Raw genomic sequence first — 21828 nt, 5'->3', positions numbered from 1 at the left:
AGATGCTAACCAAAACAGAGTTGACAGTGGAGTTTTGAATGGTCACCAAACAAGTGTGGGCATGGAGAGGCTCCGCTTAATATGTATTTACAAAAAAAGTGAGCACAGGCTTGAGTTTAGAATGGCATTTCCCCTCTAGCCACTACCGCTCTCTCAATATCTACCCGGCTGACTACACATCTACCAGCCACGGTATTCTGCCCACAGTCTACCTGCAGAACTCATTTATCATGCGAAGTCCAGATTACTTGGCAGTAATGCTTATTTTTAATATTTGTGTCTAGCAGAGATGCACAGTGTTGGATATTCTGTGTTGTGATGAAAACTGATTCTCATTCAACCACAAAAAACTTCTTTATGCTCCACTCCACATCAAACATTCATGACATGTGAAATGAACTGGGGTTCAAACCTGGTTCACTGTCTTTCATGTGAAGTGCTCATCCAGGCTGAGCCTTCTGAAAACATCCCTTAAGTCTGTGTGTCAACCTGTTACTGATTTTCTCCTCCTCTTCTAATGACCCATACAGTTTCACCTGAAAAATCTGTCAAACTGTCAACTCTCTGATAAGTACTGTTTCTTTATTAGCTTATTGCTACTATTAGTTAACTATAAAAAATGTTAATATAAAAGTAATGTTTTGTCTGTGGTGAAACCAGTATATTTGTCATTCAGAAACTTTAAGAAATATTTTAAGTATTTAATTGATTTGGATTTCCATTTACACTCTTTTTGTTTTATATGTCTTTCCTTTGGGCATACAAGGAAATTAATGTTTTCGTGAAAAATGAAAGACTCGTTGCAGTGATTTAAAAAATGATCTTTTTGGTTGTGAATTTTTTGTTTTTTTACTTTTATCAGAAGTACCCTCTGAAAGTAATTTTCCAGAGGGTGACCTGCCTTTTCCTAATAGATCTGTGGAACCCTTTACATCAGGTTCAGTTATGAAAGAAGTGTCCTCAGTCCCATCACTTATGTCTGATGTGGAGCTGTTGGTGTTTCCAATGTCTATAATTTGATCTCTTGTACTTTTATCATCATATAGAATAAAAGACTTTTTGTCAGCTTTTGAATCTTGTGGTTCGGTCAACGTCATATCAGACTGTCCTGCTACAGGCAGAATATTTGAATCAATCAGGTCTTCAATGATTAGTCCCACAGAGCTCCAGTATACCTTCTTATTGGAAAATGTATTACTTGAGTTTTTGTTTTGATATTCATCAGCAGCTGTATTGACATATGACGTACTGATGCTGTTACTAACAGCAGTATTATTACAACTAGTTGCATTATTCAAATGTTGTTGAATGTCATTAACTTGATGAAATGTCTGCAAAACTGGTTTTCTCCCAGATACAGTTTCCTTCTTATCATTCAAACTGTCACTTGAACTGCTCATTATTTGGTATCTATGTTCCAATATACTAGTTTCAGTTTCCTCATTTTTATCCACAATGTTTTCTTGGATCTGTTGTCTGCTTTGATCTCCAAGTGTATCCTCTAATATACAGTCTGGTACTGCATTTACCTCATGAATACTTTTATAATGTGTAGATTTGCAGCCAGAAGAGAGATTATGCTCAAGCAGCATCTGGATGTTATTCTCATCTTCCGGCTGAATGAAATTTTGAAAGTGATACTCTGCAGTATTTCCAGAGAGCGAAGAATATTTCTTGGAACTGCCTCTAGTCACATATGTTCTTTCATCCATAACATGTTCTAAATTTATAAATTGTGATCTTGAACCTGCTACTGGGTGCAAGTGAAGCTGATCATTAGTCACAAGTATTTTATTATTAGGACTATTACCTTTTGATGCCGAATCCACTGAGTTGTTGTTATATGATTTTTCTTTCATTCTGTACAGCTCACAAACACTTTCGGAATCTGTTACCTCACTGAGAGGCTCCTTTTGTTCATCTGACACTGACCTTTCTTGCATTTTGTTGTAGGTGTAATCTCTTTCATTTTTATGTGACATCCAGGCTAAATGTTCAGAAGAGCTATCTGCACAGATAACCGAATAAGTAGGGTATAAATTAGCTCCTAAGGGCTTTTCCTCCCACTTTCCAGATGTTTCTGGGTGGTAATGCTGTGACACATTTTTAACAATCTGGCTTGAGGTTTGTTCATCGCAGTGAATGCCATTGCCTTTTGACTTGCATGTTTGCAACTTCTGATTAGTATTATCACACAAACTGCTAGAGGTACCTCTATTTTCACTTTTATTTTTGGAGTACACACACAGATGATCAGAGCTGCTTTTCTTTAGTACATGCATATCATGTTCGACATACTGAGCTTCTTCTTCTTCATCATCATGATGTAACTTACTGAATTCACCATTCTTTGTGCTTAAGAGGTTTACATCACCATATTCACTTTCATACCGTGCTATTAAATATGAATTATAATCATTTCTGTAAGTTGCAGTGTCTATATTTAGCTCATTTAGCTGTTCACTTTGGTGGCCTTTGGTTATTCCTTCACTGTGGACATTGAAAGTAAATGAAAATGGACCACTGTTCTGTCCTCCACCTGCATCATTGTAAGTGTTGAGGAGATGACTTTCTTCAGAAACTTCATGCATTTTGCTTGCCATTCCAAAATGTTTCACACCCCATTTGGTATTTTTAGATTTTTTACTTACTGTAATTTCACGTCCTGTCTGATGATCATTATCATATAAGCTTACTTTGTATGGATCTATCACTCTATTATTTTCCCTAGTAATTTCCAGTGGTGCAGTATTAGTATTCGTAAAGCGGCCAGTAAGCTGCAAAGCATGAATTAACTTCACAATTTCAGCCCTAAAAGGGTTAACACTGTCCCCTATGTTAACTTCCTGTATAGGTTGTACCCTTCTTCTTTGAGAGATATAGTCATCCACAAGAGGCTTCTGCATCTGTATTATAGTCATCAGCTTTCCCCATGATATCCCTGTAAACATACAAGAAATGCAGCAGGTAATAATACATAAAATAACACCAAATAACAGATAGTACTTAGTATTAAATAAAGACTGAAAAATACATAACTGTTGGGCAGCAGCAACAGCAGCATCATGCACACACATAAACAGGAGCTGACACTAATGATAATCTTTGTAACCAGAAGATGTTTCACTCAATAAGGAGAGGAAAGAAGAAAAAAAGGAGATGCATCGGATTAAGTAAGGACGTCATAATGATCCCCAGTTGAAAAAAGACAGAGCAGGGCAGTGTGAGGGAGAAACCAGCAATGAAATTCCAGAAGCAGACAAGTTTTTTCGCAGATTTGAATGAAATGAAAAGTAGAGGCACTCAATGGTCAACAGGTACATACAAATTTAGCAATTGATTACAATCTTGTTTATGTGTCTGTCTATTGCTCAATGCTTCAACTCTGGGACGAGTGGCTCTTTTCCCATTATTTAATCCTGGGTGAATTGAGAAGAAATTAGTTAACAAGTTAAGAGATAAATGAAGAGTGAACTGAAACCACAAGTAAAGATAAGCTACAGACTCTGTACAGCAAAGAAAACTAACATAAAAGGTAAATTGTGTAGAACAAAAGTGGGGGTGGGAGATATTGGGGAACTTGTGTCATTCCCCCTTCCCTAGGAACTGGAGCACAGAATTTTTATCCATTACGGAATTCTCATACACCACGGATAGTCAACAGTTATATGGAACACAGTCAGTGTTTTTGTGTCTTTTGAAATTTATTTCTTGTGACTTAAACTTCTAGAAACTGACCAACTCCTTTATTTTAAACAAATGGCAATTTTAGAGTTTGTCTAACCCCCCCCCCACCCCCCTTCTTGGCTGAATTTCTTGGACTCCCACGGTAGATGTCAAATAAAAGAAGGGATAACAATAGAAGGAATAATAAGTGAAACTACAAAATATGAGACATACCCAGAAATAGGTAAAAAATTAAATATTGAATTGTAAGAAGCTGATCACAAAATGAGGAAGATGTGAAAATAAAAGGTGGCTAACAGTAATAGTGAGTGTGGAAAGAATTAAAAGTAAAGTGTGGTTCCTTTACAGGAATGAATTTGAAAGCTCGTAACTGCTGGATTGCAAAACAATAAATTTATAGCCAGTATAGGATTTACACTCAAGAGAAATTGAATAAAAGGTACCTACTGTACTAAACAGAGAACACGCACCACCCTTCGTTCATGAATATTTCAGTGTATCACATGATGAAGGTTAGTCAGTTATACCACTGACATGACAGTTATACACAGTTGGGCATGATGCACAATATTAGCAAAAATGATTATGACAGATCGTTGGTGCCCTACATTTGGGACACTTCAACCCCAAGATCATGCAGCACTGGACATCTCACATGCCACAATGTCATGTTACCGCGATTACCGTGTTGGCAATGTTTTAACGACACAAATCACCATCATAACAGTGGATAAGCAGGACACAGTACAGTTAATCGCTTGTCAATTCAGTGCTGGGCAACAAAAACTAGTGAGCAAACACCTGACGGATGAGTCATGGTATATACTGGTATTTGCATATAGCAGGTAGGAGTATGTTGGAAACCTCACGAAGTGCTATACTCCAGTTGCCAACAGAGTATTGTTCGGGCAAATGGGAGTTTTTTTTAAGTGAGGCTGGAGAGTGGAGGGGTAAGGGGGGAATGAAATGGGGGCCCCGATGTGACTGCATTTGTCTCACGCCAGTGAATAGTACAGGAAATTACTGTCCAATCAGTTGAATTTGTCCATTTTCGCCACCTGTCATGTAACCTGTACCTTCATACCTTCAGTAAGTTGTATCATGCTCAGATTGTTTCACAATAATTGAAGAAGATTAGGAAAACACCTCCAGGTCACCTCACCACAATTATGTTGAGCACATCTGGGACAACACTGAGTGAGATGTGGGTTTTTTAGACACAGCTCTATCCAATCTATATGAGCTGTGGACAGCTGTAGAGTAATAACGTCTCATGATAACTTTCCAGTGTTTGTTCCTTGATGTGTCATTACCACTATTAGCCCATCCAGGGAGGCCACAGCTATTTTGTGGGTACGTGTGTGGTGCGCAAATGGACCCAAGCTATTGCAGCCTTGGGTGCATTCCCTTCCTCATATTCATTCGTTCCAAACCTAGCTCCTAAGACTGTTGCTCCCCCCCCCCCCCCCTCTCCACACACACCCCTACTCCCTCTGTGTTTCCCTGTATGAAGATACAGCTATTCCTTTGGTTCTGCTGTTCCAATTCAGTCTTGCGTCTCATGTTTCCACTTTCCCTTTTTCTGGTCCCCCTTGGGGTTTGACCTCGCTTTCTAAATTTTTAGTGGCTATCTATGGTCTGGTGGCAGCTGCAGGGCCTACTCTTTCTATGCTGATGATTTTTGCATTTATTTTTGTTCATCCACAATGGGCATTGCTGAACACACACTGCGGGGAGCAATACACTGACCATAATCTTGGGCTCTCCTACAAGGCATCTGTTTTTTACCTGCCAAGACCTGTGTTACATATTTCTGTCATGATCATTCATTCAGATCTCTACCTTAATGGCCATTCCCTGAATGTGTTGGACTCTCATCATTTTTTGGGACTGGTCTTTGATGCCCAGTTGACATGGATTCCCTATCTTCGTCAGCTAATGCAGTGATGTGTTGGTTGCACCTCAGTGCTCTTCTGTGCCTCAGCAATCCAACTGGGGCATGGACCACTCTATTTCGATACAGCTCTACACAGTCACGTCTAGTTACAGTAGCCCCTCATATGGCTTGGCATCACCTTCGATGTTACAGATGATGGACCCTAGCCCCATGATCAGCCTCCTAATGGAGACAGGGTTCCACCATTGTGGGTTCTGTGAGAATGATACTTGATCCCTTATGTCTTACACATCTGCCTCCTCTTTCCAGATATGGAGATCCACCTCCCTACACTGGCAGACAGGGGATTATGATCACCTTCCACACCAGGCCCCTTTTCTCTGAACTCCAATTTCCCCTTCTACAACCTCTTCTCCTGGCCCACTCACTTACACCTCCATGGTGCATCCCCCATACACACGTCTGTCTTGACATATCACAATGTCTGAAAGACTTGGCTCAGCCTGAGGCCCTCTGCCACCAATTCTTCTCCATTCTCAGTGCGTTTTGGGGTTCAGAAGTAGTCTATACTGGTGGCTTCATGGCTGCAGGTCATTCTGGCTTTGCTTACATTCATGCACATTCTGCTCCTTGCTGGATGGTTGAAGTGTTTTCACTGCAGTTTGTAGCCATCTCTCATGCTCCTTAACATATCTGTTCCTGCACTGATGAGTCCTTCCTCACCTGTGGTGACTCTTTGAGCAGTTTATAAGCTCTTGACCAGTGTTATCCTCACAGTCCCTTGGTTCTGACTACCCAGGACTTCCTTTTTGCCATCAAACAATGAGGACGCACAATGGTCTTAGTATGGACTCTGGGTCATGTCGGGATCCTGGGGAATGAACTCACTAAAAGGCTAGACTAATTGGCTACCACCAAGCCAGTTCTTGAGATCCAGTTTCCAAAATTGGACCTACGATTGGTGTTATGCCATCAAGTTCTAAGGATTTGAAATACGAAATGGCATATTCTGACTTTGGCAGACAAACTATAGGCAATAAAGGAGACCATGAATTTGTGGAGATCCTCCATGTGGGCCTCTCGCAAGGAATCCATTGTCCTTTGCTGACTCCACCCCGGCCATACTTGACTGACTCGTGGTCATCTCCTTCGTCATGAGGACCTGACCACTGTTGTGGTGCCCATTCGACAGTAGTCGACATTTTGCTGGACACCCTTGTCAGCCCATTGAGAGAATTGCACAACACCCTGTTGCTTCCTCTTTCCCAAATTGATAACATCTCTTTGGGCTTGATGGCCTGCCCCAGCCCTCGCCCTACCTTTTCTTTTGCTCTTCTTACCTGTTCTCACATGTTCTGCTTGATTTGGTGTTCTTCCACTGTTTTCCTGTGTCTCTCTCGTCCTGTTTGTGTCGCTGGACTTTTCTCAGTATTGTTGGGTGGGGTGCCTCTGGTAAGTGTGTTTTGGCGTGTGTGTGTGTGTGTGGGGGGGGGGGGGGGGGAGAGATGTCCTGAATCACATTTTCTGTCTCTGGGGACCTCTGGTGTTCCCGAGATGGGGCACCTGACCTGCCTTTCTTCCTTCCCCCCTTTACTTCTTCCTTGTTCCTTTCTCCAGGTATTGTTGGCCATAATAGACCATTGTGTTTTCTTTCCTTGGGTTTCACACACTAGTCCCTTCTTTGTTATGTATTTTTCTTGACTTTCCTGTTTCTGGTTTGAGGGATTGATGACCTCGCAGTTTGGTCCCTTTAATCATGAAACCAAGCAACCAACCATTATTACTACAAAAGGGAGTGGTCTATGTTACTAAGTGGATGTCTATCAATCATTTTGTATTATTTATATCTAAAAACAAAGATGATGTGACTTACCAAACGAAAGCGCTGGCAGGTCGATAGACACACAAACAAACACAAACATACACGCAAAATTCAAGCTTTCGCAACCAACGGTTGCTTCATCAGGAAAGAGGGAAGGAGAGGGAAAGACGAAAGGATGTGGGTTTTATGGGAGAGGGTAAGGAGTAATTCCAATCCCAGGAGCGGAAAGACTTACCTTAGGGGGAAAAAGGACAGGTATACACTCGCACACACACCCATATCCAACCGCACATACACAGACACAAGCAGACATTTGTAGAGGCAAAGAGTTTCGGCAGAAGTGTCAGTTGAGGCAGAAGTACAGAGGCAAAGATGTTGTTGAAAGACAGGTGAGGTATAAGCGGCGGCAACTTGAAATTAGCGGAGGTTGAGGTCTGGCGGATAACGAGAAGAGAGGATATACTGAAGGGCAAGTTCCCACCTCCGGAGTTCTGACAGGTTGGTGTTAGTGGGAAGTATCCAGATAACCTGGATGGTGTAACACTGTGCCAAGATGTGCTGGCCGTGCACCAAGGCATGTTTAGCCACAGGGTGATCCTCATTACCAACAAACACTGTCTGCCTGTGTCCATTCATGTGAATGGACAGTTTGTTGCTGGTCATTCCCACATAGAAAGCTTCACAGTGTAGGCAGGTCAGTTGGTAAATCACGTGGGTGCTTTCACACGTGGCTCTGCCTTTGATCATGTACACCTTCCAGGTTACAGGACTGGAGTAGGTGGTGGTGGGAGGGTGCATGGGACAGGTTTTACACCGGGGGTGGTTACAAGGGTAGGAGCCAGAGGGTAGGGAAGGTGGTTTGGGGATTTCATAGGGATGAACTAAGAGGTTACGAAGGTTAGGTGGACGGCGGAAAGACACTCTTGGTGGAGTGGGGAGGATTTCACGAAGGATGGATCTCATTTCAGGGCAGGATTTGAGGAAGTCGTATCCGTGCTGGAGAGCCACATTCAGAGTCTGATCCAGTCCCGAAAAGTATCCTGTCACAAGTGGGGCACTTTTGTGGTTGCTCTGTGGGAGGTTCTGGGTTTGAGGGGATGAGGAAGTGGCTCCGGTTATTTGCTTCTGTACCAGGTCGGGAGGGTAGTTGCGGGATGCGAAAGCTGTTTTCAGGTTGTTGGTGTAATGGTTCACGGATTCCGGACTGGAGCAGATTCGTTTGCCATGAAGACCTAGGCTGTAGGGAAGGGACCGTTTGATGTGGAATGGGTGGCAGCTGTCATAATGGAGATACTGTTGCTTGTTGGTGGGTTTGATGTGGACGGACGTGTGAAGCTGGCCATTGGACAGATGGAGGTCAACGTCAAGGAAAGTGGCATGGGATAAAATTCATATCATTATAAACAATAAGAAAAACGCCACTTAGTATCCCTCTCTCACATTTACGTCCTATCATGTACATATAAGTGCTGTACAGTGGTTACAACTGTTGTAGCCTGTATCGCTAGTCATTATGAGAGAAATAGTTGCGTCAACCAGTTGTTCCACAATTTAAATACCACTATAGATAAACATGAAAACCAGTAGGTCAGCCAGAAAATTCTTAAAACTAAACACATTTGTAAATAGTATACAGAAAGGAGCCCTTTGGGGGGGGAAAAAAAAAAAAAAAAAAAACAAAAAAAAAAAAAAAAAAAAAAAAACTTAGCTAACATACACACTATAAGGGGGGTAGTCTGTGTTGTTGCCCCGGATGATGATTACATGAATATTTTGTCAGGACTTGTAAGTGGTGGGTCCTTGAGGTACGGCAATAGGCGAACACGAGAAGTAAGTTTAAACAATTTTATTAACAAAGGCGGATTATAAAACATGCATGCTACATGCACCCATCATCAATGTGTCTGACATCCTACCACCAGTTAATTATGGTCGTATCGAAAGGTTCCATGGTGAGCTAAGAAAACAGACATATTCGCGCCTGAGGCCACGCTAGTTAATACTGACTGCTGCGGATGGCGGCCAGTCACATACTCTGCATCGCAGTGCGGCCAGACATGCGTCTACTGACAAAGCGAATCATCAGCATACCACATAGGCCGACTGGCGAGCGCGTGTTAATGCACCGTTAGGCTGCGCGCAATCCGTAGACCTCTACATCATTTTCTCCAGAGAAAAATAGCAACCGTAGGTGGCTCAAGATGAGCTCCTGGGTGTAAAATCAAACTAGGCTTGTTTATACCTAATTAAAGTTTTATGTGGCAAAAGCCTTAAAAAACAGTAAATCTCTTGTTCATAATTAGCAAATGTAGACTCTACCTGCATTTTGGCTGTGATCCAGTTATTATACCAAGACATACCCATTTCCAAAATTGTATCATTACCCTTAACAGAACGAATTAGGTCAATTTGCTTCTTTACAGAATTGAACTGTTGCTGGATGTCACTCAGATTGTACCTGAGGACACGTTTTGTATTACTTGTTGAAACTACCATGTCTGATCGTGGTTCAAACAAAACACCTGTACTCTGTGATACAATTACTGCAGCATTAGTGGAATCCGCTGCCATAGCAAGCATTAGAATAAAAATGAACATGGTTAATTAGTTCTAAATACTAGAGTTAACAATGAACATAAAATAAATGAGTTTCTTGGGGTAACCTGTGGAATAAAAGGTTTAGTTTCACTTGTGCACTCGTGCAGTAGCTTCAATATTAAATTTTCACAACACATTCACATAAGCACATGGCTGAAATAAACACACGCATTGCACTCTTGCACACTACACACATTTATGCAGATTGTAGGGGTGTCTGGAACAGGATCGCTCGGAACGTGACGATGCCTCGGCCTCGAAGTCTGGACTGCGACCTCGCGATTCTCGCTTCCTGGGTTTGAGAACAGCAGATCTGCCTCTCGGTCAGTCCTTGTCGTCTTGTGATACTACAGGAAATCTACCCAGAAATGGCTTTACACGATTGACATGAACAACAATCGAACAAAAGGGCAGATGGAGCTTAAGAGTGGCTGGCATCAACACCTCCACGATTGGATATGGTCCTTTCCAAAACTTCTGAAACTTTTTCACTTGATTCTTCTTTAACACCACATTGCTCAGATACACAAGATATCCAACTCGATACTGTGGCACTGCTGCTTGGTGGTCGTGTTGTCTTGCTTGCTGAAGAAAGGATTGATGATTCCGCTGTTTCACTCCCCTCCATGCTTCCTTTAGCTAGCATGCTAGATCCCTTATGTGTTCATTGCTGATTCTGGCAGTCGATCGTGCAAAGTCAAAGGGTGAATGCATTCTTCTTCCGTAGATGATCTCATATGAACTTAGGCCAGTTGAACTGTGCATTTTGGCATTGTAACAACTTACCAAGTACGGTAAACAGACATCGCAATTGTCGTGTTTGCTGCTCACATAATGGCTAACCATTTTAATAATTGTTCTGTCGACTTGCTCGACTCTTCCATTTCCTTCAGGGTGTGCTGGTGTAATCCTTAACTGAGTTATTTGCATGAGCTTACAAGTCTGTTTAGTAATTCACTCATAAAATTCGTTCCTTGATCACTAATCCAAACTTAAGAATCAATTCTTTTACAAAAACTTTAGTTATAGTCTCAGCGCTCTGATCAGGTATTGGTGTCATGAGACGGTATCTAGAGAAATGATCTAACATTGTCAATATGTATTTGTTTCCATCTTTAGTCTTAGGCAGCAGTCCTACAACATCTAGTCCTACTCATTCGCATGGTTCACTTGTTTCTGTCAGTTCTTGCAATGGCGCTCTAATTTTTCCTACATTGTTCCATCTGTTACAGGAATCACGTTGTGAAACAACTTGAAAACGTCAGCTCTGCGACTTGGCCACCAAAACATTTGAGCTATTTTAATGTTTGTTGCTTTTTTTACCACAATGTCATGATAATAAAGAATCGTGTTGCTCTCTCATGATTTGCTCTTTCATGCTTTCTGGAATAACTAGGCAGTTTCCTTTACTGGTTATTTTGTACAGTAATCCATCTATTTCAACAAAATGTTGATCATTTTTCCATAATTTGCATTGTGGATCTTCTTCCTGAGCTACCTTTAACTCTTCTACTCGACTTATTGTAACAATTGTTAACACAAACATTGACTTCTCAACTCATTGCATCAGAATTCACTTGTTGTTTACCAGGTCGGTGAATAATCTTAAAATGGTACTCACTCAGTTTTAATGCCCATCTTGTTAATCTGGAACTTGGATCCTTTAAGCTCAATAACCATTTAAGGGCAGCATGATCTGTAATAACTGTAAATTCTCTTTCTGTTAAGAAACATCTGTTATGTGTTATACCAAGAACCAAAGCACAAAGCTCCTTCTCAGTAGCAGTATAATTACATTCTGCTTTTTTTTAATTGTCTGGAAGCAAATGAGATTGGATGTTCATGACTATCAACTTCTTGAGACAAGATTGCACCTATGGCAAAACTGGATGCATCGGTTGAAAGAATAAGAGATTTACTAAAATCCAGATAGGCTAACACTGGGGCCATGGTTAGAGCAATTTTAAGCTCTTCCATTGCCTTTTTACATTCTGTTGACCAATTAAATGTGACTCCTTTCTTCAGTAGCTGTGTCATTGGACGTGCTATATTCGCATAACCGGCTATTAATCATCTGTAGAAATTTGACAATCCCAAGAGTGATTGTAGTTCTTTCAAATTCTGTGGTTGAGGAAAATTCTTTACATCTTCAATTAATTTTGGATCAGGTCGAACACCTTCACTGGTTATAACATGACCAAGATAGATAACTTTACTTTGTGCAAAATGACACTTCTCTATTGATAAAGACAGGTTTGCTCTTATACGCTCAAAAACAGCTTGTAGTCTCTCAGTATGCTGCTTCATGTTTTCACTAAAAATTATTACATCATCAAGGTAAACAAGTGCTTGTGTTGGGGTGAGCCCTCATAAAACTGAATCCATCAGTCGTTGTAATGTAGATGGAGCATTACGAAGTCCAAACGGCATACGAAGATACTTGTATACTCCTGTTGCTGTTACAAATGAAGTTTTTGCTTGATCATCTGGATGCACTGTTAACTGGTGATAACCATTTGTTAAATCACATAATGAAAAAAATCGACATCTGCCCAACTAATCCAAGGTTTCCACTAAATTTGGTAAGGGGTAAATGTCGGGTGTGGTCACAGCACTCAAAGATCAGTAATCAACACAAAAACGGAACTGTGGTTCTCCTGAAATTGATTTCTACTTTACAATTACAACAGGCAAACACCATGGTGGGGTGAAGGATTTCTCGGTTTTATAATTCTGGCTTTTTATTGTTCTTTAACCATGTCTTCTACCAACTTTCTTTGACTAAATGGTATTTGGTAAGGTTTCTGTGTGATTGGGGCAGCGTTCCTGTATGAATACGATGCTGAACTAAATCAGTGACAGGTAAATTTGCATGTTCTCAGGATAAATCTGCATACTCCAGCAAAGCAGGTGCTAAAATCTTCTGTTCATCAACTGTCAAATGTTCTATCTTTTCCCAAATCTTGCACTTCAGTTCATTATTAACTTCACCTTCTCATTGCAATTTTGTGGTACTGTTACAAAAATCTGTGTTTATAACTGCAGCATTTGTTACCTCATCTGGAATCTGTATTACATCATTTTTACTTACGCTCGACACTTCAGCAACTTTCATTCCTCATGGCAAAACAACATCCTCATTGCTCATATTCGTTATGGTAACCAGGACTTTTGCGACATTCTGTCTCACCATTGTAGTGACACTTACACTTCTAGCAACATAACAATGCATTGTATCCAATAACTCACTTTTCTCGGATCGCTCAATTAATAACGAAGTTCGTTCCTTGCATCAGGGAGACTTAACCTCAATGTAGATTGTCTTTCCTGCTCCCTTGGGAACTTGCTGCAGCTGATTAATTTGAACATCGACTTGGACGGTTTGAACTGAGGCATCGTTTGGGCAGTCCATTCCCACGATGTCAGTATTGCTATTCCTTTGAGTATGATCTGAAGAATAATTTCCTAGGTTGTAGTTACTACAGCCTAGTCTGATCTTTCTTTCTTAGACAAATATCTCTGCCTCGTTAGTGGACAAGAAATCAAACCCAAGTACACTATCATAACATATTTCGTTATTTGAAACTACTTGCACCCTTGCCGTGTATTTATCTTTATTTTCACCTTCATTTTGGCCTTGGCCAAGAATTAATTCTATGTAAACTTTTCCATTGTTACGTAGCTTTCCTCGTTTAACACTCACACTTTTAATAGCAGCGGTTTCAATTTATCCCGTTTATCTATGCAACACCACATTAATGAGGTCTGTGCTCCTGTGTCAATAAGTAGCTTGATGTTTCTCTCACGATATACAGCACCTATCACAAAGTCATTTTCGGTCTGATTTTCGCTGGAACTAACATGAATCACTGTCTCTGACAAGGGGCGGACAGAGTGGTGGCCCGTACGTCCCCGTACTCATTTAAAGATCTGTTGCTCGCATTACCTTTCTTCTTGTTGTGACAATCTCTCGAAACATGACCCTGCATCCCACAATGATAGCAGATTCGATTCTCTTTACAATCCTTACGCTTGTGACCCAGCTCATTGCATCTGTACCATAATACTGTTGTGTTGAAAACTCTACAGTCTTGTTTTTGCATCCCATTTGGTCGTCTTAGTGCTTCAATGAAACCAACAGCTGCTCTCAATAAAATCTGATGGTGTTTTTATGTTTAAATCTCTGAACAACAGTCGTTCTAAACTCATTGTAATCTTCTGTTTCCACGCATGTAGGCTACATGCTAATGAAATCTTGTGCTGCTCCCTGAATTCTTAATTTGGCAACCACTAGCTTATCGGAATGTGTCCACAGGGCAGCACCTTCAAGTTTATGAAAAAACACTTTTGCATCATCTTCGGGTTTCCCGCTAAACACTGGTACTGATGGCAATAATGAAAAATTCTTTATTGTAGTTGTACTTGTACCACATGAACTATCATTTGACAAGTCTCTCGGAATGTTACGCTTGCTTTTTTCTGCTTTTAACTGCCGAATCTCTTCTTGCAGTTCATTAATAACAGTTTGTAGATCGACAATGTTACTCTGACTGGATTGCGACATTTCTTCTAATTTAACGCCAATGAGTCACTCAAATGTAAAATAAAACTCCATCACTGCCTTTCACATTCTAGCCAAACTGGAGTAGACCAACCTGAATTCCAGCGTTGGATGTCCCCACGTGGTCGGAAGATGTTCACGCTGATGCTGCTCGAAGTTCATGTTGTACTGCGCCTCTTCAGGACTGTAGATTTTCCATAATCATCCCCATGCTGACACCACTTCTATAAGGGGGGTAGTCTGTGTTGTTACCCCGTATGATGATTACATGAATATTTTGTCAGGATTTGTAAACAGTGGGTCCTTGAGGTACGGCAATACGCGAACCCGAGAAGTAAGTTTAAACAGTTTTATTAACAAAGGCAGATTATAAAACACACATGCTACATGCACTCATCATCACTGTGTCTGACATCCTAACACTGGTTAATTACGATCTTATCGAAAGGCTCCATGGTGAGCTAAGATAAGAGACATATTCGCTAGTTAATACTGCCCGCTGCGGACGGCAGCCAGTCGTGTACTCTGCGTCACAGCGCGGCCAGACGCGCGTCTACTGACCAAGCGAATCATCAGCATTCCAGATAGCTGACAAGTGCATGTTAATGCACCGTATGGCTGCGCACAATCTGTAGACCCTTACAATACGATAAATTATCCTCTAACTGCCTCCCTCTCTGCCAGTGGTATAGGGTATTGCCTGACCTTAATGGGTTCATGTAGATTCACTTCGAGTGAATTCTCAAAATCACTCACTTTCCCTGGTTTTTCAGAAAACACATCTTTGTTTTTACTCAATAATTGATATAAATCTGCCTTCTCATCCTCAGAAACCCCTTTCTGCCATTTACTTTACTCCTTATCTCTTTCTCAACCTCCATCTTATGCATTAAGCACTGTGCTACATGCAAACTGGCCACCAGTTTTCAATCATTGAGTGCATTTTTGAATTTAACCCTTTTTCGTCCCTCAATAGTATTCAGTTCCACCATCTGGTCCTTACAATCTACATATGCCTCATATTTACTCAGGAAATCAATCCCCAACACCAGGTCCATACTTAAATTTGGGACCACCAAAAATGAGTGACCAAATACTTCACCTCCAATAATGTTTACATCTAGAACTACCTCCTTTCTCACTGGCTTACTGAAAGTTCCTGTAGCATTTTTAATTCTCACCCCTGTGACTGGAACTTCTTCTGTTTCCCTGTTCTTAATATGATCTCTGCCACCCCAGACACAGAACTTACAGTATCCACCAAAACAGTTTCACAGACTCCTGCCACACCAACAATTATTATTGGCTGCACTTTTTTCAATAAAATCATGCTTCAATTCTGTTTCGGCCAACAATTCCTCCCTGTCTCCTGAATGAAATCTTTAGTTCAAATGGTTCAAATGGCTCTGACCATTATGGGACTCAACTTCTGAGGTCATCAGTCCCCTAGAACTTACAACTACTTAAACCTAACTAACCTAAGGACATCACATACATCTATGCCAGAGGCAGGATTCAAACCTGCGACCATAGCGGTCGCACGGTTCCAGACTGTAGCGCCTAGAACCGTTTGGCCACCCCGGCCGGCACAATCTTTAGTCATGATGCACACCTGCTCTTCACTAAAAGATTCAATATCCTTATCCCCTGAAAATATTAAATCAAAGGCCTCTTTAATTCCAGAGTTTCGTACACTCAACCCCCCTAGCTTTCTAGCAACTCTATATTTTTCTTCCTCCCAGGTCTCTGGTATCAACTGCTGGTGCAACTTTGCAAAATTAACCCAGTCATCACCATCATTACCACACTCATCTTTCCCCATCCATTCAGTATTTAGCTCTTCATGCATGGCTATCTGTTTTTCATTATACACTATGAAATTTTGGATTTCATAAACATTCTCACCTTTGTCACTAACTGTATCATTATTCACAGTATTATTACCACCTGTACCATCTTTTCCCATCATAAATACACGTTCTTCAGTCAATGATTTAATATCTTTTTCCCCATTAACTCTTTCCCACCTATTCATTATAAAATCCAAACTTGGTTGGTGGTTTTGGCAAGTTCATAATTCCACATAACATTGTCCCTGCAGCACTGCCCTTGCCAATGCAACACAAGCCATACATAAACCTAACATTTATATCATACACCTTCTTTCCACTACTACCACTACAAGGAATACTGTTAGAATTAGAAAACGAAACTTCTGCAGCACATCTGTTACACATCAATAACATTTTACATGCCAAACCAATGTGTGAAGTTATTTTCAATTCCAGTCTTCTTTCTTTGCAAACTTGGCATAATATGTTATGTTTCAAAATATTAGAGAGCAAGGAAATGTTAATTAAATTGCATTCACATCATTACTGTCAGTTTCATAGTTTTCAAATTTTTCTTTGCTGTCACAAAGTTTCTTGCTGGAAGAAGTTCTATCACATTCATTTGGAGTAGTTGGTGAAGCAGTCTCAGCAGCATCTCCCTTCGAAACAACAAAAGATTTCTTCTTCCATTCATTGTGCCTTTTCTTAAACGCTCAATTGCTGAAACAGGGCATACTGATATCCACAAACCAAATATGTAAAACAGGTGCGAGCAAAATTCATCAAATATGCAAAATTGAACAGCTAAACAACACAAAGCAAACTCCACAAGTCAACACACACACAGTATACAGTTTATGTTTATCAATATGAACAGTCACTTGTCACAGAGATAAAGCCATACAATGTTGGAAAGCAAAACACTGTCTAATTCCGGGAAGATACCCTCCTTGCAGCCAGCAAGCGGTGCCATCAGAGGTGACATGCCAAGTCGCTACAACCATTTACGCCACGCGTCAACTTTGGAGCAGTAAAACACACACTTAGAATTCACTTAGAAGGGTGAAACTTGATTTGTTTTATTCAGAAAACTCCAAATAATCTTATAATGAAAAAAAGACATTAATTTTGCCATTTTCATTGTTCCGGCTCCATTAAGTTTTCTATGACTTGTGGGCAATTTCCTTCCCCATCCTTCTCTAGTCCAAGTTTGTGCTCTGTCTCTAATGATTTTGTTGTCAACAGGATGTTAAACACTAATCTCCTCCTCTTCCATTTTAATAATCAATTCAAAAAACAGTAAATCTGAATCAACCCACAATTTATTAGCATGCTGTATGTTCCCCATGTACACACATTAAGATAGTGGCAGCAGACTGATCGTGCTACCCAATGGGCAGTGCTCTCAGTGATGGAATTCAGCCATCATCAGGGTGTTGCTTCTCATGGCCATCGGATTACTTTGTCACCCTACATCTGAAGTAAATTGGAGAAATGATGGGGTTCAATGTATTAGCCACCATTATGGTTCATCAGATTTTCTGTCACATATATTTCCTTGAATTCTTTAATATTGGAGACCCAAAATGATGTTACTGTGACCAAAATTATTGTTTTATCACACTCCATTGAATGTCCGGTGGAGGTACAATGATCAGCAATAACATAAGGTAAGTATAGCACTGATTTTCAGTACAGCAGTCTTCCACAGTGCACTTGTTTTGGCCTGTGTAAGCCACAGCACTTTGACAAGGTATTGCAGCATCCAAAAGATAGGATGCTACAGTGAATGGTGTACTGAGGTCACGTCGAGGCTGATGACTGAACACCTAAGAGACGTTGGTAAGCTGATAACAGAGGGTAGATGTCTGTTTGATGCATGAAGGTGTTATTAAAATGGTTTTACAACATTAAACATTTATTGCCCACAAAATACAACAGTTATTGCTTCAGCATTCAGGCAGCCAGTAGGGGCAGGAATGGTGGTAGTGTACCACTGTGGAAAGTGCTAATCAGCACTCGTCCTGTAATCAGAGGCATGTTGGCTCAGCAGCAGTGATGTCACAAGGCTGGTCACATTGGCTCCACATGATGACAAATGATGATATGCTCCCAGACCCTGCTGTTTAAGATCTCCGTCATATGCCAGATGGTGGTGGCCGCAGCTCTCCTACAGAAAGGACATGCTACTCCACACAAGATCAAAGGTAACTGGACAAGAAGAGGGTCGACCAACATAGGGGTGCCCTCTCAACAGACTGTCTGCAAACTGAACAGAACCCCACCAGAACAGAAGTAGTATTTAATACAGGATGAGTTTGTATGCTCTGCTATAGTGGAGTGCCAATGACATCATTTGTTCTGGATTTTCTATTTGGTCAGCTCTCTTGGTCTTTTTAGGATTTACTATTTCACCATTCAAATGCACTTTCTGCTGTTTCAGTAAACTAAATAGTTACTCTTACATTCGACTTAAGCTTTCTGGCAACACTCTGCATTGTCACCAGTATCACAATATCTCTCCATCACCACGAGGTCATTTTCACTGCTAGATTGGGTGCTTAGCTCTTAATGGTGTTGCAACAGCTTCCATCTTCACTACTAATTCATCAGTGATTCTTTCTCACTGGCATTTGGGCTGGCTATTGACTTGTGCTGCTCTGCCTCTAGCATTGCCAAGGAGGAACTTGGAAATTTTTCTGGTTTCGCCAAGTATACTACTTTTCTGTGTAACAGTACTTTGTAAGAGTCCAGCCTTTCACAATAAGAAATCATTCTTCACTGATCCCAAGGGGTCTGAAATTTTAAGTGGTGAGTGGAAAACCACTTTAAACTGAAATCCCTGGATGATTCTGGCTATCTTGAATGTAATATTGCCAACAAAGGGAAGAATAGCTAGGGAGTTTCTTCATCTACTTCATGGCTTTTTGCCTTTAACTGATGGTGCTCTGTTAATCTGTTGGCTTTTCTCTTTATGTGGGTGATCTCTTTAAGCAGATTATCTGGATTTAAGCCTATCTAAGTTCTGAATGTTAGAGTTTTAAGCACACTCATAGTTTGTAATGTGTGATGACCGCTCAATGTTTTCAAACACAAATTGATATGATTGGGCTTACCATAAATTGAACTTCCCAGATCCATCATTCTTCTGCCTACCTAAAACCTCCAGGAAAGGCAGACAACTATTTTCTCTATTTCCAAAGTGAATTAAATGCTCTTATGAGTGCAGTTGAGGTGATACAAAAACTTTATTAATCTATTTTGTTCATGAGGCAATGTACGGGTACATTTAGTACAGTAGTTTAGTCCTTTTAAATACTGTTGTGTAGAGCAAGCATACAGTAAAGGCTGTCCTTCCTACACAATGCATTGACATAACATTTCTTTTATTGTTTTTGTTGTTGTTGAAGGTAGGTGAAATGCTACGTAGGCAGCAGAACTGTACAGAGAGCAGTATCCTGACAAGAACCCACCTTCCCGATGAATGTTTTCTCATCTTGTTGGGATGCTTCCAGAAACAGGAAGTTTCAACCAATAACAACGCAATTGTCATAGCATTCGCACAGACGAAGCTGCCATAGTTACTGTTCTCACTTCCGTTGCTATGAAAACGCATATGAGCACACAACAGCTTGAACATGAGATTGGCATGCCTAAAACCAGTGTACATCGTATTCTTACACATCACTGGTTCCATCCTTACCATGTACACCTACATCAAGAATTGCATGGGAATGATTTCCAGAATCTTGTACAGTTCTGTCAGTGGGCACATCAGCAAATCCTCGCCAACCCGAATGTCTTCTCTGATGTTCTACTTACCGATGAACGTTCCTTCTCAAACAAAGAACAGGTAAATACAAGGCACATGCAGTATTGGTCCAGCAACAACCCACGATGGCTTAGGCAGGTGGAACATCAGCGTCAATGGAGGGTTAAATCTGGTGTGGGATGCTTGGTACTACAATTATTGGCCTTTATTTCATCAATGGTAGTCTAAAAGGCACAGCATATGCCAACATCCTCAGATGAATTCTTCCTCCTCTTCTGGATGAAGCACCGCTAAGAACCAGAATGCTTATAAGGTATCAACATGATGAATGTCCAGCACATAATGTCTTGCATGCACTTCGTGTTCTGAACCGAAGGTATCCTGCCACATGGATTGGTCAAGGAGGAACAGTTACTTGGCCTGCTAGGTCTCCTGATTTAAATCCTCTGAACTTTTTTCTTTGGGGCTGCATTAAAGACGTTGTCTATCATGATATTCCAACAATTCCAGAGGACATGCAGGAACTTATTGTGCTTGCTTGTAATTCTCTTCAGCAGAAAACACTGGAAGCAATAAATAATTCTTTCATTCAACGAGTGCACCAGTGTATTGGTGTCCAGGGTCACCACTTTGAGCACTTTTGAATGCTCTACTCCTGGGTAATGGTACAAGAGAGTCAAAGTCAATTTTGTGTTACGGTTTTACTTGGTTTTCATTTGTTTTCTGACAACTCCAGCAAGTGGGCGAGTTTGTGATCCCGGGCTCAAAGTCAGTGTTGTGTAATGTAATTAACAACATTGTGTTTCGGTGATGGCACACTGTGATACATCTTTGAATAGGTCTTTAGGAGAGGGAATGAATTATTGAATAAAAAATACAGGGTGCCATTTAAAAATGTCTTACTGCTGTTCACATATTTGTAAAAAAAACAAAGCTACAACAAAGGCAATCATGCTCATTGATATCCCCATGACAGTTAAAGAACATTTACTTGAAACATGTTGTAATTTGCATATGGACAAACACGTTGGTCAAGATAAATGGGACACCCTGTATATCATCTGTACAGGATTATGTAAATTATTATCTGTGCAAAATCTCATGTAAACTTATACCTCAATTGCTTATAGTTATGTTCCTTATTAAAATAATGCAATTAGTGTTGCTGAAAGCTTTGACAATTAAAAGATACAGATTATTATAATTATGACATCAGGCAATAGTAAAAAAACACATGACATGAGAAGCAGCAGGGGAGTTATTGTTACCAATCACTCAAAAGTAAGCATCCCTGACTTTCCAAGAACACATTTGAAATCCTCTGATATTAAAAGTTCAAATCCTCCAAATTTCAGTCACCTGTTTTGTTCTAAAGACTGCAAGATTCTGAACTCTGATATAATTTCATTGTGGTATTTTTTGTAATCAGTCAAAACCTCTCATTAATTAATGCAGTTGATAATTAAGATTTATAATAATTTAGAATTATAAAACGTTTTTCAAGCTGGATACTATATTTGTAAATAGGAGATTCATAAAACCGCCTTATAATAATGGTTCATGTACTGTTGTGAGTTGCTGACCTGAACAATTTTATTAGTTTGGTGCATAAGTTTATAGCATTTTTGTTTTCCATGGTGGTATTCTGGTTGCTATGGG

At 40.4% G+C, this 21828-nt stretch overlaps 1 protein-coding gene across 1 annotated transcript in view; it reads right to left on the bottom strand.

Moving 5' to 3' along the window:
• Positions 1-735: 735 nt before the first annotated feature.
• The window catches only part of LOC126188979 (uncharacterized), a 103250-nt gene continuing 82157 nt past the window's right edge, over positions 736-21828 (bottom strand). Inside the window, exon 3 of the mRNA XM_049930767.1 lies at positions 736-2941. Within this exon, the coding sequence (XP_049786724.1) occupies positions 771-2941 (2171 nt within the window). The 3' untranslated portion in view covers positions 736-770. The remainder of the gene's footprint in view (positions 2942-21828) is intronic.

The sequence above is a fragment of the Schistocerca cancellata genome, chromosome 5, assembly GCF_023864275.1.
Source record: "Schistocerca cancellata isolate TAMUIC-IGC-003103 chromosome 5, iqSchCanc2.1, whole genome shotgun sequence".
Classification (NCBI taxonomy): Eukaryota; Metazoa; Arthropoda; class Insecta; order Orthoptera; family Acrididae; genus Schistocerca; species Schistocerca cancellata.
The sequence above is the reverse complement of the archived record's forward strand: the minus strand, read 5'-3'. Positions and strand labels throughout refer to the sequence as shown.